At 36.3% G+C, this 25,306-nt stretch overlaps 2 protein-coding genes across 3 annotated transcripts in view; one reads left to right on the top strand and one right to left on the bottom strand.

Annotated features, from left to right (window-relative positions):
• The window catches only part of LOC126969398 (uncharacterized), a 32,717-nt gene extending 32,184 nt beyond the window's left edge, over window positions 1–533 (bottom strand). Inside the window, exon 1 of the mRNA XM_050814792.1 lies at window positions 249–533. Coding sequence (XP_050670749.1) covers window positions 249–401 — 153 coding nt within the window. The 5' untranslated portion in view covers window positions 402–533. The remainder of the gene's footprint in view (window positions 1–248) is intronic.
• An 886-nt stretch (window positions 534–1,419) lies between these two features.
• LOC126969416 (H(+)/Cl(-) exchange transporter 7) lies at window positions 1,420–25,306 on the top strand. 2 transcript variants are annotated; one of them, XM_050814821.1, is made up of 15 exons: window positions 1,427–1,835; window positions 2,057–2,158; window positions 6,601–6,799; window positions 8,673–8,782; window positions 11,145–11,288; window positions 12,009–12,186; window positions 13,185–13,334; window positions 13,968–14,109; window positions 14,589–14,727; window positions 15,905–16,168; window positions 17,675–17,851; window positions 18,710–18,919; window positions 20,684–20,854; window positions 22,506–22,667; window positions 24,322–25,306. In XM_050814821.1, exons 1-15 carry the CDS (start codon window positions 1,716–1,718, stop codon window positions 24,421–24,423), a joined length of 2,370 nt encoding a protein of 789 aa, XP_050670778.1. In that variant the 5' UTR covers window positions 1,427–1,715; the 3' UTR covers window positions 24,424–25,306. The 2 variants fall into 2 exon arrangements, with proteins under 2 accessions (XP_050670779.1, XP_050670778.1); XM_050814822.1 differs by lacking the exons at window positions 17,675–17,851; window positions 18,710–18,919; window positions 20,684–20,854; window positions 22,506–22,667; window positions 24,322–25,306 and having other exon boundaries at window positions 1,420–1,835; window positions 15,918–16,062.

Genomic DNA, 25,306 nt, shown 5'->3' with positions numbered 1-25,306 from the left:
TCGCGGTCGCTGATACAGCGATCTGCTAACCGCCTTGCCTATCAGTTCCATGAACTATATTACTCATACATCCGAGCTCTCGACGCGTGGGCCGTAACATGATATCACAATGCGAAAATACCCAACACCCGCGAGAAAGTTAATGGCGCTTATCAGTATCCACAATCTCGTACGCTAATGCGAACTTTCACATGAGAAAAACTAAAGCATTCCACTTCAAAATATAACAAAACAATAAAATTATTCACCACTATTGATAAATACGCAGTTATCATCTCCGAAAGCCGTGATTTATCCTTATCACGATCGAATATTTGGAGTTTAACATCACTGCAATTATCGCCACAGAATGATAAACAAAGGCGACACACTGAATGGAACTTTGGTGGCAAGTTACACATATTTAGAAATCAAAATAGAGAATACTTATCGCGAGCAAATAATACATTTAGAAAAGAAGCGTATAACTTGTTGAAATTAAAAATATTTCTTGAAAATATAACACAGCACGCGATGATGTATCACATCGCGATTGTCAACCAAACGAGCGAAGCCACACACACATTCTAATATTACCTATACACACACTATCAAAATCGTGTTTAGTGTTTATGTAGGTACGTCAAACGTGATATGTCTATAGGTACGTACTATTTGGTAGATATTCAAGATTGTAGATGTTTCGCTACAATACATCAAATGTTTAAGGCGTAATACTCATTATATATTTATACTATTTTATGGTCTACTTTATATTAATTATGTAGCCCTCGGTATTACGAATAAAACTATCTGAAGGTACATATTTAATATATATTTTATTATTTTATAAAGTTGTATATATTTATTTGAGGCGCAAAAAACTAACGAACCTATCAGAATGGGACTGCTGACTTGTCGTGTCTTTGACCAAAAAAACTGAGACAATCATACATTCTGCATGATCTTGATTATATGAATAGGTAGTTCGTGAGCTTGTAGGGAGTAATTTCTGTACCTAGAATGGATTATGTAAATTATATTACCAATAGAATGCACATTAAATGTGTTATGGGTTATATGCCCGAAAATATAGAAAATTATATATTTTAAAAGTAAGTCAGAGAAAAAAGTTTCAACACGTTATACGTTTCATGTGTTCCGTTCAAGAACATGAAGCCTGGATCAGTTATCGCTTCCTTCGTATATAACTTAGGAAGGGGACCCGCAACGACCGCAAATATATAGAATTTTATATCACAGTCTTGCGGAGAAACCGTATGGTATAAATAAGTAATGCGTGCCACTACTACACTAAATCTCCCAAAAAATACCAATTTAAGTCACTTGTGACATAAAATGTGTCATATTTTGTCACTTGTGACGTTGTCAAGTGCAGCTGTAAATGCCAAATAATAAATAACGTAAACACTCAACTTGTCTATTAGATATTACTCTTTGACTAATCATTATAGTCTAAACTATTATATTACTAAACTCTGAAGTCAAGCAGATAAACACTAAAGTCTAAACAAAAACACAGTAGTCACTGGTCAGTGGTCAGTGAGTCAGAAGTTTAGAAATGAGTAGGAAATTCCAAGCTTTTTAGAAAATATAATAAATGTTATGTTCTTGTTATTGTGACAAAAGGTCACAATTACAAGTAAGCAATCTGTTGAAATGATATAGTCACAAGTGAATTTATCCCTTGACTATTTACTATAAATTTTTAAACAATGAGCAAATCGGAATTAAGCAGTATAGTGGAAACTTCTTCGGATACTGCACAACTCATCAGTACTGACGATGCGAGTACATCAAACTGCGCGCAATTGAATAATCTTTCTACGGATCAGGTATAATTTAAAGTATTATTATTTGAAACATTTGGATTATTAAGTTATATTAATTGTTTATTTCAAAATTTGTCATTACATATATATTTCACATCTTAATAACCATTAACTACTTACAACACCTGTTTCGTTATTTATACATTAAGTTAAGTTTTAGCGGCTGTGTTGTTTTGCACATATAAATTTTGTATTCTCAAGGAACTGCACCCTTCTTATTGCAGAATGAAGATGACGAAATTCAAGGGAGTCATGGAGTGAGAAGAAGGCAGCCAGTACAAAAAATAGAACCTGGATCTCTGAATATATTATCAGCAAAGTATGAAGTAAGTTTATTTACCGAATAGTACAACAGACGGCAGGCCCTATCGCTGCTTTAGTGTTTTTAATATTATCATTGTATTTTCCAGGTGTATTAATAATAAAGTCTTGTAATGATTTTATGGAACACTTAGTTTGAAAAAAATAACTAAATCTGCAGCACATCATTAAATATATAGTGGATTGGGTTTATAAGCTACCACTTACTATCAAATAAGCCTAATGCTCATCTGCTTGCACAAACAAAAATATATTAATCTGGTTTCCGATTATAATTAGATTTTATTTAAATTAATCCATAGTATATCTTATGAAGGCTGTAGATTTTAATTTCACAGATAAAATACCATGCTACTTTAATTTCACATATTATAATTATTAAACTTTATATGATATAACACTATATTATGATCCATTTTTTTTAAGAAACTAGGATTAAATAGTGAATAAATTACATAATCGACGGCAAATTCCAAAACTTTTTAATAAATCAGCATCATTGGATTTTTTTTATTTAAGAAGGTACATATGGTTAAGTTGCTAACATGATGGGAAGTGGTGACACAATATTCGTGGTCTTCTGCAACACAAAGGATCAAGAGATGTGTTTTTTATCTGTTCGAAAGTCTTTAAGTTGCACCAGCTTAGGGAACTGTTGTAGAATGCTAGTCGTCAAAATGGGGAGGGCGAAATTTTGTTATTATAATTGGTTTTTTATATCCTTATTCATTACTCGACCTATTCAAAATTAACTGATTAATTGTTAAAAATAATGACCATAGTTTCCAATACACCACACACATATCCTGCCACCACTGCACTTGAGGAATGGCAATCTGGCCCAAACAGCAAAAGAGAAAGCCGATCTTCTGTGTGCTCTTTTTGCCTCTAACCCGACTCTTGACGTCAGAGCTCTATTCCTGAAGTGTACTTCAGGAACTGTATTTCAGTCAAAAAACTGTTTGGCAAGCTCTGGTTTCGTTGGACGTAAGGAAGTCGAGCGGGCCGGATGGCATCTCTTCAACCGTTCTTAGAACGTGTGCGCCTGAGTTAGCGCCGGTGCTAACGCGTTTATTCCAGCACTAATTTTCAAAAGGCGTAGTCTCTGAAACATGCACTCGGTCCTTGTCTATCCCATACAAAAAAAAAGAGACAGTTCCGATCCGGCAAACTGCAGGCCTATAGCTATTTTCTCCCTGCTCTCCAAAATCATTGAGTTTAATTAACCGCCAGCTCTTGGTATACCTAGAAGGTTTCCAGTTGATCAACAACTGACAGTAAGGCTTTCGCCATGGACCGACGGCAGGCGATCTTCTGGTATACCTAACACATAGATGGGCGGCGGCTATCGAGAGCAAGGTGGAAGGCCTAGCAGTTAGTCTGGATATAGCGAAGGCCTTTGTTCGTGTATGGCACATGGCGCTTCTCTCAAAACTTCCATCATTTGGGCTTCCCGAAAGTTTATGCAAGTGGACTGCGAGCTTCCTCACTGGGCGCAGCATACAGGTCGTGTTCGAGCAATAACTGTATACTGGGCGCAGCATACCGTTCGAACCGGAAGCCCGTGAACGCTGGAGTGCCCCAAGGCTGTGTGCTATCTCCTACACTGTTTCTTCTGCATACTTCTGATATTCTTGTGCATATCAATGAGATGTTTGACACCTCCAACATACATTCATATGCAGAGCAAATAGAGCACGGCAATAATTCAAGGCGGCCCACATTTTAGCGCTCTACATAGCGCAGGTCCGGCCACATATGGAGTATTTCTACCATCTCTAGACTGGCGCACCCCAGTATCAGCTCGATCCATTTTTCGAAGAGCTGTTTCACTTGATTCCTGCCGCCGAATTCATTCTTCGCACGATACGCCACAAACTAGGATATCATCCCCACCATTTGGATGTATATAGCGGTCTTCCACAGTGCGGTTTTTAAGGAGCTTTAACCCATGTACTTCAAAACTGTGGAATAAGTGTTTCTGGGGCGATACAACATGGGTACCTTCAAAGAAAGCGCGTGCACCTCCTCGTGATTCCTCTGCTGTTGCAAGAGAATGTGAACGGCGGTGATCACTTAACACCAGGTGACCGGTACGCTCGTTTGTCCTCCTTTTCTATACAAAGTTGAATTCGATGTCTTAAGGATTGTACCACAAAACAGTAATAGAACAGTAGCGTAACTCAGCAGTCTCCTTGAAATTTTATAACTACGTCTGGGCGGAGCGCTTGAATTGATACACGCGGACGGCGAAGCCCAGCTTATTTAACTGGTACAGCGACTATTCTCTGTGGAGTACGGCGCAATGAAAATTAAAATAAAACTCAATATTTTTGTCTTCCCAAGATTGGCTAGCGGCCGTGTAAATATTGTGTATGTGTGCGTGCAGCGTGCTTCAATTGAAACGCTTTAGTATGAAGTTAAAGTACTATTCTATTACTGTATTGTGATTGTTCTTCATTCAGCACTACAATATTATTGATACCATTTGAGAATATAGTCCAAAGAAAATTATCTTACGGCCGTTCCCAATAAACTGTCTACAGATAGAGATAAATTACCACCTTGTACTGTCAGTCATTAGCTGTCAATAAACTGAAGCTGTCCCAATATACCCGATTAGTCATTCTTATCGCCTTATATTGGGACGCGTGAATTGTAATTTCCATACAAACTTCTATCACTGGTAAGCTATACGTCGTCCCATTGACAGACAGCGTGTACGGATAAGGTGAGTTACCGTCGATAAGTTTATTGGGACAGATAAGTTAACGATAGTAACGATTTTTATCTCAAGTAAGAGATAGCCTGAATATTTGGAACGGCCGTTAGAGGGTAAGAACCGGTGACCTTGCGGGCAGGCCCCCATACATTGCAATAAAAGTTTATGTTTATGCCAAACTTCTGGATCTACCTCTCTCCTAATAAAACGGCTATTATGGGCTGGAGCTCCAACTCTACAAACAAATTCAAATCGACATATTGTAAAGTGGTTAACGTTCCGTCATAAATTTTGAAGTAAATTATTCTGTCCTCCAAAATACCGCACCGACACTTAAATTAAAGGCATTTGGCATTGATTTTCTGTAAAGGATAAGTGCGTAACCAATGTTTATTTTTTTTTTGGTTATACGTACCATTATTGAGAGAGTTCATTTCATCAGAGCATTAAATATATCTATCGTTGTTGGTTGTTTTTGTATTTTTTTAGTTCTTTACGAGCGTATCTTGACACCCTTAAATGTTTTCAGCTGTATCGCCTGTTGAACTAGCGGAGGATGGCTGAAAAAATGTCAAAATAGCTATTTCTTAATCTGACTTACAAATACGTGCCATTATTTCCTTACTTTTGATGAAGCTACCTCCTTATTTTAGGATTTTAACTTTATTTAAACAAAACAAAGTTTTAATTATTGGCGTCAAAAGTCACTTTTACTAATTTCAATTGATAACATAATAAAAAATCTATTTAGTACATACTTACCTAAAGTTCTGAAGTTTACTGCACTGCGGGTGTATCTTAGTAAAAATATTGATAGTGAATAAGCAACAAATTAGGGAATGTATTATCATTATTGTAATATCTGAAAAACGAGGGTAAAGGTACGGACAGACGTGCTCAAAAAAAGCGTGCTTTTAAGTATGCTTAAAGTGAGCATGCTCATGCAACTGTTCACATTTGCCAGCAATAAGCATGCTTGCTTAAGCATACTCATAAATAAGCATGCTCAAAGCAAACGTACCGGACAGACGTGCTGCTATTTGGCACCAGGCTCTTGGACAAAATGGATGTACAGTGATATCCATACAGAACTCAATAAAATAATCATAGTCGCCCGCCGCTGATCGAGATCAAATCGATAATAGCATGCTAATAAGCAAACCAGTTTACACGCGCTCGGAGCACGCCCCCTTCTACCCGCGCCTCAGTTACTATGCTCGAAAATAAAACGTCGGTTGATTTTTAAGCATGCTCTAAATAAGTATGCTTATTACAGTACACACGTGCTACTAATGAGCACATGCTCAATAAAAAGCATGCTTTCGTGCTAGTAATGAGCACGTCTGTCCGTACTTTAAAGGGGCGGGGCCGGCTGTTATGCAGTGTCACTGCCAAACCTGTGCTAAATTATATCCCCAGTACCTAGTGCGTCGTCTTTCGGTTGACTTGTCTGTAGAAGCTTATTAGAATCCAGATAATTCTTCTTAAGTTTGCCGTATGTCATTACTTCCCAGAATTCTATCCTAATTGAAGCGACAATAATGTTGTAATAAAAGTGGCTCTTTTTCTTCAAATTCAATGGGTGTAACTCCTCGCTAGGAGTAATTAAAGATCCATTTTTATTTTTTATCAAAAGTGTATGGGATTTGGCCAACCAAGCCCACATAACTAACCACCTAATGACCTGTAGGTATATTTATACAATATTTTCTTTTTTTTTTCCAGAGTTTAGACTATGATACTTGTGAAAACCACTTACTTCTAGATGAGGAAAGGAAAAGAGGCTATACATTTGTTGTTTGGAAGGACATAGCGAGGTGGTTCATTGTGCTGCTCATTGGTGTTATAACTGCACTAATAGCATTTACAATTGACATCTGTATCGAAGAGTTCTCGAATATTAAATATAAACAGCTGAAGAAGTGTATCCTTTTACTAAAACTTATCACCGTACGGTTCAAAATGATTTATTTAATCCTGAAACTATAATATAAGAAGAAGATAAAGTAATTTGTTACAACGCAACTATTTGTAATTTTAGTATTTTACTAGCTGACCCAGCAAACTTTGTATTGCCGATATTAAAATCGTGATGCAAAAGTAACTTTCGATCGTAGATGGGTGAAAATTTGAAGTTGTATGTATTTTTTAATGCTGACTCATAATCAATCAAATTCAAAAAAAAATGTCAAAAAAAAAATACAAAAAAATTATTTGGCGTGGACCACCCTTAACAATTAGGGGGATGAAAAATAGATGTTGTCCGATTCTCAGACCTACCCAATATGCACTCAAAATTTCAAGAGAATCGGTCAAGCCATTTCGAAGGAGTTTAACTACAAACACCGCGACATGATAATTTTATATATTTGATTACATTTGAAGTATTCAAAGCCAAAACAATATAACCTTTTTGCACTTTGATCGAAGAAATGATATTTAATAATAACAAAAGTTATGTATTTTACCATTTTTGAGAAAAAGTGGCAGGATACTCATCGCCGCATTGCTGTTCTTTTAAAATTCCCTAAGCTGCTCTTTAGATATTAAAATTATTACAACTATACCCCTATTCCAAAAAGAAGAACTATCTCAATAAACTTTTACAGCATGATCCTTTTCATAAAGGAAGATGCTCAGATTTATCGACTGCCCCGAATTGCTAAATAAATTTAGTCTAAGATTACCAGTAAGAATTCCACGTAAGCCTATTACTCCACTTTGTCCTCCACTTCGTCGAACGATCCTAGGTACCAATTCCCCAGTCCCTCGATTATGTAAAATTTTAAATTCTTATAGCGTAGCTGATATTGACATATTTGCTGATTTCTTAGCCAAATTCCACAAGACCATTTGCAGCATCATTGGTAATCTTTAATCATGTTATAATTGGAAAACTGATGTAACTGTGAATAACTCATTTATTAATTTAAAAAAAAAATTTAATTCGTAACTTATTCTATATAATACCTAAAATTAATTATTTCTGTGCATGCTGTGTTTATTTGTAAGTAATCACTACATTTAGTTCCTAGTTTTAAGTTCTACTTTTTATATTTGTGTGTATTATTGTAAACTAAATAAACCTAATAAATAAATATATAAATTATTTTAATGACAATGTTACTTAATGCAACAGTGCCATATTACGCTGCATCTGTGACCACGAAAGTTAAAGGTGGAATATCTCACGTGCCTCGAATACATACAGCGACAAACCCCACGTATGTATAAGTTATTGGGCTAGGTTTTCAGTTTTGTTTAAAAATTTTGCAAACGTTTCTAAACTCGTCTCATCTCGTAATGGGCTACGCTGAAAACCAGCGCTGTAGCATTTTTTTACAGCATACGCTGAGCGGTGTCCATTTTCGCATCATTCTTGATTGTATTCTTAATTATATATTTTTACATATATATAACTTTTTTTTATTGAATAGGAGGACAAACGAGCGTACGGGTCACCTGGTGTTAAGTGATCACCGCCGCCCACATTCTCTTGCAACACCAGAGGAATCACAAGAGCGTTGCCGGCCTTTAAGGAAGGTTACTTACTTACTTAATACTTTACTATTATTGTTTTTTTAATTTTAAGTGTTTAATAAAACTTGTTAATTAATTTGTGAGATGTGAAATAAAAATATGTCTATGTCTAATGTGTTACGAGATTACAAACATTACGATTATGACACGGAACACCCTAACCGACCCATGGGCTTACTGAGTGGATGGTTTTTATATATTGGAATAAGTTAAAATGTAACATAGTTAACAGTAATTTTCTCAATGTCAGATATCAGCTGTGGACAAGTATATACTATTGGATAAGCTGTACATACCTTACCTACTGTGGGTGTTAACAAACATAAGTATTGTGTTCATAGGATCTATGCTGGTTGCTTATGTTGAAGTAAGTTATTATAATATTAATAAGATTATTCGATATATTTCCTAATATGCCATAATTATTGGGGTTGATCTTATCAACTGTAAAGTAGATCCTGTAGATGGAGCCACAACCTGAGAGTTGAACAAAGCATACAAGATTTTATGACGATACGTCAGTCGAACGGTTAGCTCAGTAGATAGAGCACTCGCACGGAACGCGAGAGGTCGATAACCTGTATCAACTGTAAAGTAGATCCTGTAGATGGACCCACAACCTGTGAGTTGAACAAGATATACCAGGATTTACGTTCGATGCGTCACTCGGACAGTTAGATCAATTTCAAATTTAATTTTTATTATGGATATTATCGTTTCCGAGGTTTGCAGGGTTGCACGGAACGAGTTTTTGGCCATCTTGAAATCCAAAGCCGCTGCGCAAAATTATGATAGGTATCAATATCGTATAAGGTCCTGGGGTGTACAGAAAACAAATTTAGGGTCATCTTTGAAATCCAAGATGGCCGCCGAATATCTTATATATACTGGCATATAATGGATATCGTTTCCAGGGGTGAATTTTTTAGTTTAATTTAATTGTTCTTCTCGTCCCTTATTTTCATAAAAATAATTTAAATAAAATAATAAGCATCATGTTTACATGCTTACTTGTGTACTAATTTAGATTATAGGATCACGTGTCTAAATACCAGCTACCTGTCCTTTCAATATACATCTTAATTCTATATAGCGGAACACGAGAGGTCGCGGGTTCGAGTCTCGCATTGTTCATAGAATTTTGTTTTGTTATTTTATTTGTGTATTAATCCCAGAAGTGTGAAGTGATGGTTATCACTTTAAAAACATAACAAATTCTTTAGCAAGAGCGACGTCTCAAGTCCATTTCTTAATATGCAAATATTGGGGTTGAGCAGGTTATCAACTGTAAAGTAGATCCTGTAGATGAAGCCACAACCTGGGAGTTGTACAAAGCATACAAGATTTTATGACTATACGTCACTCGAACGGTTAGCTCAGTTGAGAGAGCACTCGCACGGATCGCGAGAGGTCGTGGGTTCGAGTCCCGAATCGTTCACAAAATTTTGGTTTTCGAATTTTATTTGTGTATTAATCCCAAAAGTGAAGGTTATCACTTTAAAATCATAACAAATTGTTGATATAGCTTTTAATATATTTTTATACTTTACTTAATTTTATTTATTTATTTATTAGGAAGCCAACATGCATACAACTATCTTAATCTATAGATACATTTACAAATTCTTTTATAATGTTGTATACTCCACTTACAGGCTAACTCGACATGCTTAATAGAATAGATATACATCCTTTGTTAAACTAAAACTTTTGAAAAAAATTAACAAATTAAAGCCACAAGCAAAAGGCTGATTAAAAAAAATTACTATATTCTTACTTAATAACCAAGAAAAACTAAAGAATAAAACAATAACTACGAACAATGACTAACCATCTTGCATTTTGCTGGTTATCTCAGAAAGGCTTATATTAATTAATATAAATTTGATTATTCCTTGAGGTTCGTTTCACAGACAACGTGGCATATTTTTTTAGAGTTCCCGAGGGAGTGCGTTACGCAATTGACGCGGATGAAATCGCGAGTAAAAACTAGTACTTTATTATCTAAAAGTGGCAAGTTATATCTACTCTTTGAGGCAACTCTTGATTTTACTCTTCATAAAAAATCCAAAGTAACTCAAAATCTAACTTCTCTTTCTTTTTCTTCTTCTAACTCAAGTTAGGTAGGGGTTTCTTAAGGCCGTTCCCAATATTCAGTCTGTCTCTTACTTGAGATAAAACTCGTAACTATCGTTGACTTTTCTGTCCCAATAAACTTATCGACGGTAACTCACCTTATCCGTACACGCTGTCTGTAAATGGGACGACGTAGAGCTTACCAGCGATAGTAGTTTGTATGGAAATTATAATTCACCCGTCCCAATATAAGGTGATAAGAATGACTTAAGTATCGGGTATATTGGGACAGCTTAGGATTATTGACAGCTACTTACTGACAGTCGAAGGTAGCAATTTATCTCTATCTGTAGATAGTATATTGGGAACGGCCGTTAGAAGGCAAACCCAAACCAAGTTTGACCAAGCTGCTATGTCAAGGTACAATGAGCTGTAGCGCCATGATAGTAAGTAGCATCCGTAGATAACAGTGATAAACCATATTATGCTATGTGTCTTAGCGCATCACAAAACCAACTAAGGCGTAGCGTGCTCATGGTGCCATGATAATCGAAGACGTAGTATTAGTCCATATGCCAGTAATTACATCAGCACTATTCAAACCGGAATACCAATATGTCTGGTGTGTTAAATTTGAATTATAATTTTTGCAGCCAGTGGCAGCAGGAAGTGGTATACCACAAGTGAAATGTTACTTAAATGGTGTGAAAGTGCCCCGAGTGGTGAGGATAAAGACGTTGTTCGTCAAGTCTGTGGGTGTCATAACAGCTGTGGTCGGTGGACTCGCCGGTGGGAAGGTAAGAATTCGTTTTAGGCTGAGTTCACATGTTGCGGACGACGCGGACGGCAACAGACGCTATGGGATGAAAGAAAAAGCGTATAAGATGTGAAAGACGAGCGAGTCGTTTGAAAGGGTCCCAACTGAAATGTGTTTGAAAATGTAAGTATTTACCTAATAGTAAAATAAATTATTGTAAATACTTGAGAACTTCAATTCTACTATGAATATTGTACAGGTAATTATTTTTTATTTATTTTACCAGTGGGAGGCTCTTTTGCACAGGAAGCCGGCTAGATTATGGGTACCACAAGAGCGCCTATATCTGCCGTCAAGCATTGTAAACATTACTGTGTTTCGGTCTGAAGGGTGAAGGTGAAGTTACTGGGCAAATGAGACTTAACATCTTATGTCTCTAGGTGACGAGCGCAATTGTAGTGCCGCTCAGAATTTTTGGGTTTTACAAGAATTCTTAGCGGCACTACATTGTATCAATGGGCTTATCAATTACCAGCAGCTGTATGCCCTGCTCGTTTCGTCCCTTATTTTTCATAATAAAAGGTAATTATTATAAAAAAATGCGTCAATTTCTATTTCCTTGAAAGTGTTCTCAGACCGCTCAAATCGTATGCGAGTTAGATGAATAACTAAATCGATAAATGTGAACCCGTCCTTATCTAAATGCTCGCCGATTTCCTCTAAGCCGCTCTCGCCGAAAACTTTACTGTCTTACTTTCAGGAAGGTCCCATGATACACAGCGGGGCCGTTGTCGCCGCCGGGATATCTCAAGGCAAGAGCACCACCTTCAACAAGGACTTCAAGGTTTTCGAATACTTTCGTGAGGATCATGAGAAACGGGACTTTGTGTCTGGAGGTGCCGCAGCCGGTGTCGCCGCAGCTTTCGGCGCTCCTATAGGTGATTTTATTGGCTTGACAAGAACCATTTCTATTCTTATCTGGCTTTGCCTATGAACGTCAAACACAAAAAAACGAAATGACCTATGAACTTGTTAATATTTTTTGAAGTGAAAATTTCTTTAGCGGTGTTGAGCACTTATCTTGGGATGGGTATAAAATGTTAAACTCGCGTCAGAATACGTGACGTCATCGAAAATTCGTAAGACAAAAATTATGGATGAAAGTTGATTTTTCTGAGAGATATTCAGTGTCTTATAATTGTAATAGTTTTAAAGTGTTAAATTTTTTATTTGACGTCAACATGATGCATTGAGAATTTAAGGGTTTGTTGCAACCCAAATTTATAAAGTGAATTCTTTTTTTTTTAGTTTATCAAATGACTAAGTTTATCAAAAGACCCATCTTATGCAGATCAAAGTCTATCATTATAATATATTTGTAGATTAACTCATTTTTCATATTAAATTATTTAAACTTTAATGTTTCAAGAAACATTTCATTTTAATTCTTTAGGGGCGTCATGAAAAAATTATGAGAGTGAAATTGTAAGATGCGCACGCATCACTGTAACACAAAAATAACAGGTTCAAGTTGGTTCCTAAAATTTACTGATTTTGCGTCATTCCTCATTTTTTTTCGCCCATACAGCCGTATTCATTATTTAAAAATTAACTGTCAAAGCCATCTTTGCAAGTTTTTTACAAAATTTGTTCTTTCTTAAAACGTAGAATAGCACGAGGAATAAATCATTTTAATGATTTTGCTTCGTTAGGCCAAAGAAGTATAACTTATTGCGTGCATACTTAAGTGCACACACACACTTTTTTTACTAACCCCCACCGATAAAACGGTGGGAGTCAAACTGAGGGGGTCACACCGTGAGTAAAGCCGTGTTAATAAATATTTATTTTCATATTTCCCAAGCTTCTGCTGTAATTAACTTCTGGCTCTTATCAGATCGACCTTTAACAACGCTTATTAAATGCGCGTGTACAGGTGGCGTGCTATTTTCACTGGAAGAAGGCACCAGTTTCTGGAACCAAGCGCTAACATGGCGGACGTTCTTCGGCACGGTCGTCGCAACGTTCACGTTAAACTTCGCCCTGTCCGCGTACCACGGACATCCCGGCGATCTGAATTATTCAGGTTCGTGTCTTCATTATATGTATGTGAATTTCGTAAATATTCAAAGGGGTTGTAAAGGTAGGTGGCGTATGTATTTATTTTCGTTACAAGTAAACTTGATTGAATTGGCCGTAATATGTAAATGTCATGATATCACAGACAACTGTTTAAATATTACACAAATAAAATTTGAAAAACAAAATTTTATCAACGATGCGGGGCTTGATCCCACGACCTCCGGCGTTCCGTGCCGGTGCTCTAACCAACTGAGCCAACCGTTCGAGTAACGCCTCGTTACAAAATCTTGTTTTCTTTGTTCAACTCTCAGGTTGTGGCTTCATCTACAGGATCTACTTTACAGTTGATGACCTGCTCAACCCCAATATTTGCATATTAGGAAATTGACTTGAGATGTCGCTCTTGTAAAGCTCATTTGGTTAGAGCACCGGCACGGAACGCCGGAGGTTGTGTGTTCGAGTCCCGCATCGTCCATATTTTTTTTTTTTCAAATTTTATTTGTATAAATATTGTAAGATTTGGATATTACTTGTAAACAGTTATTGTGTGATGCTACAGAGTACCTGCCTATTAAAAAAATTGCCCTCGCAGTCTGTGTTCTTTCACGCAGTTGTATGATATTAGTAACTGTTACAGGTCTTTTAAATCTGGGCAAAATGGAGCCGTTTTCATTTCAATTCTACGAGTTGCCAGTGTTTATACTTTTTGGTGTCATCGGTGGTCTGCTCGGAGCTTTATGGAATCATATCAATTATAAATTAGCTATTTTCAGAATAAGGTATGTACTTTGATTTGTGGCTCTTTATATTTATCGTATTAATGTTATGTATATATAGTATATTATTGTTTTTTTTTATAAACTGGGCATAATTTTGACACTTTAATTATTCTGGCAACACCGAAAACGCTGGGAGATCTTTATCTGGTTATGCAATGAAAAATGCTCTATTCTAGAAGTTTGTGTTACCCGGGCGCTGATCGTTAGATACTTGAATTCTTATCATATTATTTAGTTTCTAGAAGGTTTCCGACGCCATCTGACCACTGTCTGGTTAAGAAATACCTGCGACTGGTAGGAATGCTTTACTTTGCTTACCACCTTGGTTTGATTTAGTTATGACCGCGCCGCATTTTGTCCAAATCTCGTTGATAAAGTTTAGATTATATATACCCTTTGGTGCAGATCACATAGCTGTAACCATAGGTATACTTCTGACAGTGTAGCACAGATATTGTATCTCTTATCCCCAATAACAGGTACATTAGCAGTCCTTGGCTTCGTGTTGTCGAAGCGTGTCTGGTGGCAGCGGTGACGGCCACCTGTGGGTTTCTCATGATGTTCCTGCTGAACGACTGCCGGCCGCTTGGTGAGGACCCCACCAAGGTGCCGCTCCAGGTAGGTTTACAGTGGATGTAAAAGGGTTGATTAGTATTTTTCAATTATTTTATTCACAAAACGGCACCTACCTCTTATCTATACTTAATATTATAAAGCTGCAGTGTTTGTTTGTTTTTTTGAACGCGCTAATCTCTGATACTACTGGTCCGATTTGAATGATTCTTTCAGTGTTGGGTAGTCCATTTATCGAGGAAGGCTATGTTTTTTTTTCTAAATTAGGGATCCGTAATAAAATTGCTATTTTGTAACACAAGGTGTAAAATCGAAAACTTATTTTTGCGTGCGCTGCAAAAACTATTGACAATAGAACAAAATGATGTACAGGCTATAATATAGGCAATATTTTATTACTTATAAAACTATCGCGTGAATTATACTTTATATGGCAAAACAACGTTTGCCGGGTCAGCTAGTAGAAAATAAATGTAAAAATATCGCACAGCTTAATAATCGATATTTGTTATTTTAGTACAAGTAATAGAGAGTCTAGATTATCAAGAAACCGAAAATATCATTCAGACAATTTTATAAAAAGGATTGAAACTGACACACACACACACACACACACATACACACACAAGCACACACACACGCACCCTATATTGTTTGTAAAGAAGTTTTGTTTTTTATTTTCATTAATTTTACTAATTTACTATTTTTTTTCTACCATCTCCATGCTATGTTCCGCGAGTCAAATAGAAGTAACTTTCTTTAGTAACTGTGTTTCCCGGCTTCTGTGTCACAAGCACCGTGCTTAGTGCAGAGCCAACACTCAGTACATATAACGTACATGGTACTCAAATATTCACAATTATGTTAAAGTGTATTGTGTTAACTTTAATTACTTTGTATGTATCTTAATTCTGGTAATAAATTTATTATTTTATTATTATTAATATAACGTCATAGCCTGGCAGTTTGAACATAACTGGGAACTGTAAGCTAAAATGTATATTTGGCTGGTTGCGGCTCGAAGGACCACAAAGTACAGGTTGCCGCACAATTTCACTTACGGATCATTTTTTTAGTTAACTATTAGTTCTTGGCACTAAGTCTAAAATGGCTATCAGTTACGCGTTTAATAAAGTTCGTGCCTTGTACACGTGTACGGGTACACTAATACTGTTCTACTATCGCGAATTTTTATTACTACAAAATCAATGATTGCTTGTAGCTTTTCTGCGCAGACGGTGAATACAACGCGCTCGCTGCCATCTGGTTCCAAACCCCGGAAGCGTCGGTACGGTCATTCCTGCACGACCCTTTGGGCTCTTACAAGCCAGTCTCCTTGCTGGTGTTCGTGTTGAGCTACTTCCTGCTATCCACTTGGACATTCGGTGTGGCGGTTTCCAGCGGATTGTTCATACCGAACCTGCTCACCGGCGCCGCCTGGGGGCGACTGTTGGCGATAGTGATACAATATATGTTACCCTCCTCTGTTAGTATACTCTTTGGTACTTTTTTTTGTATGTTTCGTTAATCTGTTAAAATAATACTGTAAAAATTAAACACAACTACTAATTAGCAATTTAATTAATTAAAAAGCAACGACTGTTTAACATTATTTAAGATGTTTTATTATACAGAGTGGTGCTACAATAATTATTAATAATCGGTCACTCATGTAATCATGGAATGTGCTGGGGTAGCCAACCAACGGGCAAAAACCTTAGTAAATATAAGGTCGCTCCAGGAAGTCTGCGAACACCCCAGGAGTGTTCTGAACTTCTGGAAGGAGCTGGGCTGGTTGGAATAATGAGTGGCTAACACTGCACGCAAAATGGACCCAATTAAGCGGTCTAATTGCGAAAACAGGAGCCCTTTACCAATACCAAATTATTAATAATTCCATTATATAAATGAACACACTGTTAGAACTACTTAACCGTAATCTTAAAAAAAATCTAATAATTGAAATTTTCAAATTTTCAAACGAATTAATTTTACATTTAGAAAAAAAAAAAAAATCATTCTTACGTTTTTTTTTATGAAAAACCCCAAAAATTCTGAATCGCATAATTGCGCTCGTCACCTTGAGACATAAGACGTTAAGTTTCATTTGCCCAGTAATTTCACTAGCTACGGCACCCTTCAGACCGAAACACAGTAATGCTTACACATTACTGCTTCACGGCAGAAATTGGGCGCCGTTGTGGTACCCATAATCTAGCCGGTGACCTGTGCAAAGGAACCTCCCACTGGTGAACGTTACGTATGGGTGCTATTCACCTACAAGTTGTGACGGCTACGGTGCGACGTGGAAGAAATAAATTTCATTTTTCATTCATTTAAGCTCGCCATTGTAGCACCACACACCTCAATTGAACTACCTCCTAAACGGCTGGACCGATTGTGATGAATTTTGTGTGTTCCAGTGAAATTGAGATTGGTTTAGATTCTCAATTCCGTCCATATAATATAATTCTCTTGCTCATGTTAGTGAACTCTCCCTAACGGCTGGATCGATTTTTCAAATTTAAGACGTGTGTACAGAACAACGTCTGTCGGGTCCACTAGTTTATTTATATCTTAATATAAATAAATTACGTGACACGTTGTTTGTCCGCGATGGACTCCTAAACTAATGAACGGATTTTAATGATGATTATTTCATGGAGTGCAGTTTAGTCCAACTTGAGAGATAGGATAGTTTTTATTTCGATTTGGGACCCATAAATATTTTTATTTTCAATATTTGTTTTGTATGGACATATTTTCTATGGGAGAATTTAGTGACGCACGGTTTGACAGTTCCGCTGTGAAACAATTTCATTATAACAACAGGTAGCAATGACGTTCGTTTTTTTCGACAATTACATAGACATTGACATAACACCAATTATGAAATATTACTGACAAATTCATAAAAAAACAGTATTTTATTTATTATGCACAGAACAACGTCTGTCGGGTCAGCTAGTATATATATGTATGTGCATTCCAGAACATAAACCCAGCGAAGTACGCTCTGGTGGGTGCAGCGGCCCAGTTAGGTGGTGTAGTCCGAATGACCATATCTCTCACCGTCATCATCATTGAGACCACGGGCCAGATCTCCAACGCGCTGCCGGTCATCATCACACTGGTCGTAGCAAAGTGGACCGGAGATTTCTTCAACGAGGTATTTAAAATTAAAAATTGTTTACTGCTTTACCAAAAAGTACATAACAATCAGGTTCAGTTGTCGTCCATTACTTTTAATGTCCGTTTTGAAAGAAGAATGTGAAAAAAAGTGTATGTACTTATGTACGCACGCAAAAAGTTATAGTTTTTTGGCGTAAGAAAAAAAAATCCTTGAAAATTATTATTTTTCGTGCTATTTTAGGTTTGTAAAAAGAACAATATTGTAATAAAGGAGGTATTAAATACAACCAATGAAACTATTATTATACCGCATAATTTAGTTAAATATTATTAAATTATTTTTTAAAGGAGAAATGTTTATTTTTTATTTTCAACTTATACATATTGAAATTTATTTAATTTTCGTACATTGGCTGTGGTTACAAGAGCGACAGGTGACATATGGGTTACAAGAGCCTTATAGTGAAGTATGATACAAATGGTCTATCAACAAACGTCAGGGTAAATATTCGCAATTTTTTTTTCTAACACGCAAAGAACTATAACTTTAAACAAGTATATTGAACAAATGCATCTGCAGACGTGTCTCAGAAAGCCGTCAGACGGACGGGACAACTTTAGAACTTTGTGAGATGAGTATAGGAGTGATATTTACAGTGTGTGTATGTGCGTTTGTTTCTGTGTGTGTATAAAATATTTTTAATGCAAATAATTAAACTTCATGGCCTTGCAAATACTAAATTTAGCCGTTCCATGTGGTGTCGGAAGAAGTGGTTAAGGTTAAATATGTTTAACATGTATACATGTCATTTTTTGTGTTAAAGACCTGTTTTTTTTTACAATACACATGTCGTCTTGTCGTTTCATGGAAATCACATTAGCACTCGTGTTCCAGGGTATATATGACATCCACATCCAGCTCGCAGGAGTCCCGATACTCCCATGGGAGCCCCCGCCGCTCACGCACAACATCTACGCGTCCGAGGTGATGTCCCACCCGGTCTTCACGCTGAGGACTGTCGAGAATGTTGGCCACATTGTTGAGATACTGAAGCTGGTTTCATACAACGGCTTTCCCGTTGTAGACCCGCCTCTCATTGATGAGGTAAACAAATTTATGTGTGCTGACTGTATGACGCAAATAACTGTGGACCTCATCGAATTACATCATAACAACATTTAATAAATGTAGCACTAGTGTTAAAATTGATTTAGTTTAATGTGGTTCTGTTATTCTGTAACCAAAGGTCTTTTCAACACCCACTCATTAAGTTGTGTGTCACTACGTTGTCAAAAAACCGATGCACGCCCCTGCCTACAGTTACCATAATCAGGGTTAATATAAGAGTTTGCCCCTTGGTCAAATTAATCACTGGTAGCGAAACAAAGGCCGACCTTTATTCTTCACCTTTATTCCTCTAGCCACTTACTGAGCCTATTATTATTAGCCTATAGGCTATATGGCGTTGTCAGTCTGTCACGAGATCTCGAAGCGAAACATTATCGCAAAAATAGACAAAATACGCTGTTTTGTTTTCTAAAAACAATATAGCTATTTTTTCGTATTATAAATAAAATTTGGTATGTAATTTTTTTTAAAGGTGTGTAAATTAAAATTTGGTATGGAATACACGTACGATGTGAATTCGTAAACCGAAAACACATTGGTACATGCCGAGCGAGAATCGAACGGGCTCCGTGGTGACAATCAACGGTCAAACGTAGTTTTGAAATTGGACTTCCAAATATGTAATTATTGGGGTTGATCAGGCTATTAAATATAACGTGTGTGTGCCCTGTGCTTCCCCGGAGTATAAAAAGAAAAAGGGTAGTCCCAGGACCAAGGGTGTCGTAAGACTAAGGGCATATACCAGGCTTCTTTGCACAGGATGCCGACTAGATTATGGGTACCGCAACGGCGCCTAATTCTGCCGTGAAGTAGAATGTGTAAGCATAATTGTGTTTCGGTCTGAAGGGCGCCGTAGCTAGTGAAACTAATGGGCAAATAAGACTTAACACCTTTTGTCTCAACCTTAAACATTATGCTTCACGGCAGAAATAGGCGCCGTTGTGGTACCCATAATCTAGCCGGCATCCGGTGCAAACGAGCCTCCCACTTACATCCAAAAATTCTTATCCCAAGACTATTATATACTACCAGTCAATTAGAATTAAAGAATTGTGTATATTTGTGTAGTGCCACCATGTGCGACTAAAGAGTTTAAGTAAAATAATCTAACAATAAAAGATAATTTTGACCAACTTGGACATCAAGAAATTGAAAATTATAATAAGATAAACCTTAATATAAAGCTGCTATAAAATATAATCTTATTCTAATTTATTATTTAAAATGTTTTAGCTCGAGTTGAACTCCATGTAATCATAATGAACGCATATCGGTCATGTCAAGAAATGTTGAAGTTAAGTCTAATACCTGAGAAAAATAATGAGTTAACTTTATTTGCATAAATGTCAAGGGAAATTTATTCTTGCATTTTCTAGAAGGTTAATAGTCCTGCCCGTCTCGTCCCTTATTGTCATAAAAATGTACATCTATAGATGGAGAAACATGCATTAGAGACTACCTTAGCACAGTTGGTTTGAGAATGCCAAAGGCAAGAATCTACTATAAATATTGCCACAAATAAAACAAATGAAAGTAACTTCAATCATTTATACGTCTAAATTAACTATGACAGCTGTGAATACGTCGAAAAATAATTGAGTGTAGAATTAACTTCTATTTTGAGCAATGCACGCACACTAAAGCATTAAACATGGCCTGTTTTCATCGGTTGTCTAACAGCAAGAGACTATCAAGACGTATAAACTATTTAAGGAAAATAATAAATAATATTTGTTATAGGCTGAAGTACCGACGTACAAGCGGTTACGAGGAATGATTCTGCGGTCGCAGCTGATAGTGCTGATACAGAACAAGATATACAACGAAAATGCCAACACCACCTGGTCCAACCTCAATGTGGACATGAATATGTTCCGCAAGGAATATCCCAGATACCCATCCATAGACGAGGTCTGTATTGGCTATGGTTTGGAAACCTCCTGTACTCTGTAGCTCACATGAACAACAACGACGAATAGTTTTATAGGGAGGTGATAGATATTTCACGGTTTTACAGAACAATTGATGTGTGATTGTGATGACTGCGTACCGACGCAGACGTGGTTGCTAACTATTGGCTTTATGAGAAAGCTCATGGTAGCTCAGAGGGCTATGCTCGGAGTTTCCATGCGAGATCGAATAGTATGAGGTGTAAATCTATGGGGGAGGTCTTTGTCCAGCAGTGGACGTCTTCCGGCTGATGATGATGGTGATGACAGGAGAATTAAGACGTTAATATTTATTAAAACGCGTTTTTACTACATAAAGCAAGCATTTAATTAATTCACAGAACACAGCAGTGTTTCAATAATATTGACAGTAGAACACAGACAAATATAACATGAAACAGGTATGGGTATGCAACCCTATACAATCTTACATGGAGAGGTAATAGGGGTGAATGAATGAATGAAATAATTAGGGGTTATTTTGCGGAAATCCAAAATTATCGAATTAATGTTAAGAGTTATTCTTGAGTATTAAATCCGCTAAGCTTTATCTTTCACTAATTCGATACGTGTTTCGACTCTACACGAGGCATCTTCAGCAGATGTTGACTTGCCGAATTCTTAAAGGAGACTTGTAGATTGGGTTGAAAGATGTAGTAAAAGAATATTTTATGGTTTACTTTATATAAGTATGCAAACAAAATTCCGCCTCTGGTATTTTGTGTTTGTCCAGGAGGTTCTATTTGGCGACTATAATTATCGAATTGTTACAAATGTATTTATGTAATTGTTACAAAACAATCGATCTTTATAGCAGCGGCACATCACTAATTCAGGCGGCTATTCTTCGTTTCCAAGCTATACACGTTATTTTTATCTTTACAACATATTCGTGATTACTTTATTCAGTCACCGCAATAACATGTCGTTACCAAAATGTACGTAAATGTTTTAAAAAAGTTTGTTTACTGATGTACGCACGAAAGCTGTTATCTTTGACGTAACAAAACAAAAATCCTTAAAAAAAACTTCTTCGTGCTATTTCACGTTTTTAAAAATAACAATAGAAGGTTTTAAATAAAACCATTAAAAATATTATTATACCGCGTAATTGAGTTAAATAACGTTTATTTAAATATTATTTTTTATAGTTACAAATAAAATGATTGTTTTTTAGTTTACAACTTATTGTTATTGAAATTTATTTAATTTTCGTCCAATGGTTGTGGTTCATTAGATATAATTATGAGTTGAGTGAGTCTATTCCACCTTCGCACGACACGCCACATGTTAGGATATCATCCCCACCATCTGGATGTGTGGCGGTCCTCCACAGTGCGGTTTTCAAGGAGCTTTCTTCCACGTACTACAAAGCTGTGGAATGAGCTTCCTTGTGCGGTGTTTCCGGGACGATATGACATGGGTACCTTCAAAAAAAGCGCGTACACCTTTCTTAAAGGCCGGCAACGCTCTTGTGATTCCTCTGGTGTTGCAAGAGAATGTGGGCGGCGGTGATCACTTAACACCAGGTGACCCGTACGCTCGTTTGTCCTCCTATTCCATAAAAAAAATGTTTGAAGATGATTTGATTTAACATTTTTCTACACTTACAGTTAGACATTTTAGATTGGGAAAAGACATGTACGATAGATCTCAGACCGTTCATGAATCCATCTCCGTATACGTTGCCACACCGAGCGTCGCTGCCTCGACTGTTCCGGCTCTTCAGGGCATTGGGGTTGCGGCATCTGCCCATCGTGAATGACGTCAATGAGGTATAATATAACTGAACCACGTCAACTTTAACTTGGTATACAAATGGGGGTCCTAATTTAAATATATTGACCACACTTTTACACAAATTATCTTGCCCCAAACTTAGCATAGCCTGTACTATGAGTACAAGACAACATACATAAATAGTTATAAACATCCATGACTTGGAAACAAACATTAATATTCATCATATAAATGTTTGCACCTACCGGATTCGAACCCTGGACCTCTTGCTCAGTAGGCAGGGTCACTAACCACTGTTCTATAGGGGTCGTCGTAAATTATATTCATTATATTTTCTAAAACTATTAGGATAATGTCATTGAAGATTTATGCTGTTTATTATAATGCTTTAAATGCAAATATTTTCATTCAAAATAGAATTTAAATATCACTCACTGAATGTTAAAAACGATCACCAGATGAAACTCAGTGTGCCTCCTTTTTAACGAAATTAAATTAATACATAAAATAAGCATTCTTAATGTCACTGGAAAAGCTGCCATCTTGGTCCTCATGTCCATTTAGATACTTCAAAAAAGGTTTGTATACTGGTTGCTGACGTCACAGACTTAAAAATGACACGGTCCCTTCCCTGTTCCAACACGCGGTCTAGGCATAAGCAGCACCAGCTCACGAGTTGACGCATGGACCAGCCATCGTTCCCCTCGCATTTTCTTTTATTCACATTGAATTTATATCCATTGTACGTTTCTTGATAAAAACTAATGTTGTAAGTCGCTATCTCGCAGCGCGGCGGTTGCACAAGTTATGCACAATAATTATAGACAGTTTATATTCATGATTATTTCTACTCTCATAAGTTTAAACTCGTTAAACATTCAAACGAAATATGACTCATTCATATCGATATCAGTGGGAGGCTCCTTTGCACAGGAAGCCGGCTTGGTTATGGGTACCGCAACGGCCCCTATTTCTGCCGTGAAGCAGTAATGCGTAAACATTACTGAGTTTCTGTCTGAAGGACGCCGGAGCTAGTATCTTACGTATCAAGGTGACGAGCGCAATTCTAGTGCCGCTCAGAATTTTTGCGTTTTTCGAGAATCCTGAGCGGCACTGCATTGTAATGGCCTACCCAATATATAATGGCGTATCAATTACCATCAGCTGAATATCCTGCTTGTCTCGTCCCTTATTTCATAAAAAAAATACCTCAGTTCCAAAGAGGAACCATTCAGAAAATGGTTCCAAAAGAAAAAAAAACGAGTTGTTACTGTTTGAAACGAAAATAATCTAGACATAATATGAAGAAATATTGGAAGTAACATCTAAACTGCTTTCACTTATGGACTTGTTTCTCTGTGGTAATGATGGATTATCGTTAGACTTGTTGCACTTTGGAACTGAGGTATTGATATGAACTTAGATCATTTATATGTTTAGATAGAAGATGAAAACGTCGAAAAAATTTGAGGTTGACATTTAACCTTTATTTTGAGCAATGCACGCACACTAACACAAAGTGACTTACAAATAAACCTGGCTTGTTTTCATCGGTTGTCTAGTAGCAAGAGACTATCTAGATTCTAGACGTGTAAATTATCAGAGGATATGAATGAAAAATGTATATTAATAATTTATAACTCGTGTAATCAGAGCTTTTCAAAGTGTGTGCTTTCCTTGATATTATAGGTTGTTGGGATGGTGACCCGAAAAGACATTGCACGGTACAGAGTATGGAGACATCATTGTCATATGGGCATGGAGGAACTACTCCTATCTAGCGAAATTTAGCATATTTAAACTCTAGAAATAAAAATTATATGATATTATTTTAATTTAAGAATCATGTAGAATTCAAATCATCATCATCATGTTATGAATCTTTATTTAAATCTATCTTTGAACTTCCTTAAATCATAACTAAATCGTCATCAGCAAATACAATTTCCTTATATTATGTATGTCTGTTTAGTTACATAATATACCAATTATTGAATATTAATATTGTGTGATATAATAATAAATTAGGTTAATTGTGTCGGTTAGCAACCAGTTGGCTGTGTTACACACTTCAGGTGAGTAGATATAAAATGTTCTCTGCACGCAACATATTACATTGTATATGTTAATCTAAGTTTGTCCAAAATATAGTCTAGTTGGGATATAAAAAATAAATTATAGTACATTTACATATTACACATATATATACATTTAAAATGCTGCAAGTGTTTGTCATGCACACTAGAATAATAATAAAGTAATAATCTAAACATGACAATTATGAAGCACTCTTTCACTTACAAAAACAAGAATATAAATAAAAACAAAACAGAAAGATTCGGATAGTTATAATATTGATTGTATTTGAAAATGATTTTTATCTAGGATTAAAATCTAAGGAGAAAACAGTTGAGAATATTTGTATAGAAATGGCCACTAAGTAATGCTTCATTTATTATTTCAGTATAATGTTATACAATTATAAATATAACTGTACCATTTCCTGTTGCCAAAGATCTTTAGTAAAATTATTTGAACTATATTAAGAGAAAGAGAATGATATTAAAGATGTTTATTATATAAATAATGTTAGATATTATTTAGAAAATATGTACATTAATTATCTGTAATATTATATAAATATGTGCTCAAGGTAAATAAAATGTATAATATA

This window comes from Leptidea sinapis, chromosome 18, assembly GCF_905404315.1.
Source record: "Leptidea sinapis chromosome 18, ilLepSina1.1, whole genome shotgun sequence".
NCBI classification, from domain to species: Eukaryota; Metazoa; Arthropoda; class Insecta; order Lepidoptera; family Pieridae; genus Leptidea; species Leptidea sinapis.
Note: the sequence above shows the minus strand (reverse complement) of the source record. Positions and strands in the feature narration are given on the sequence as shown.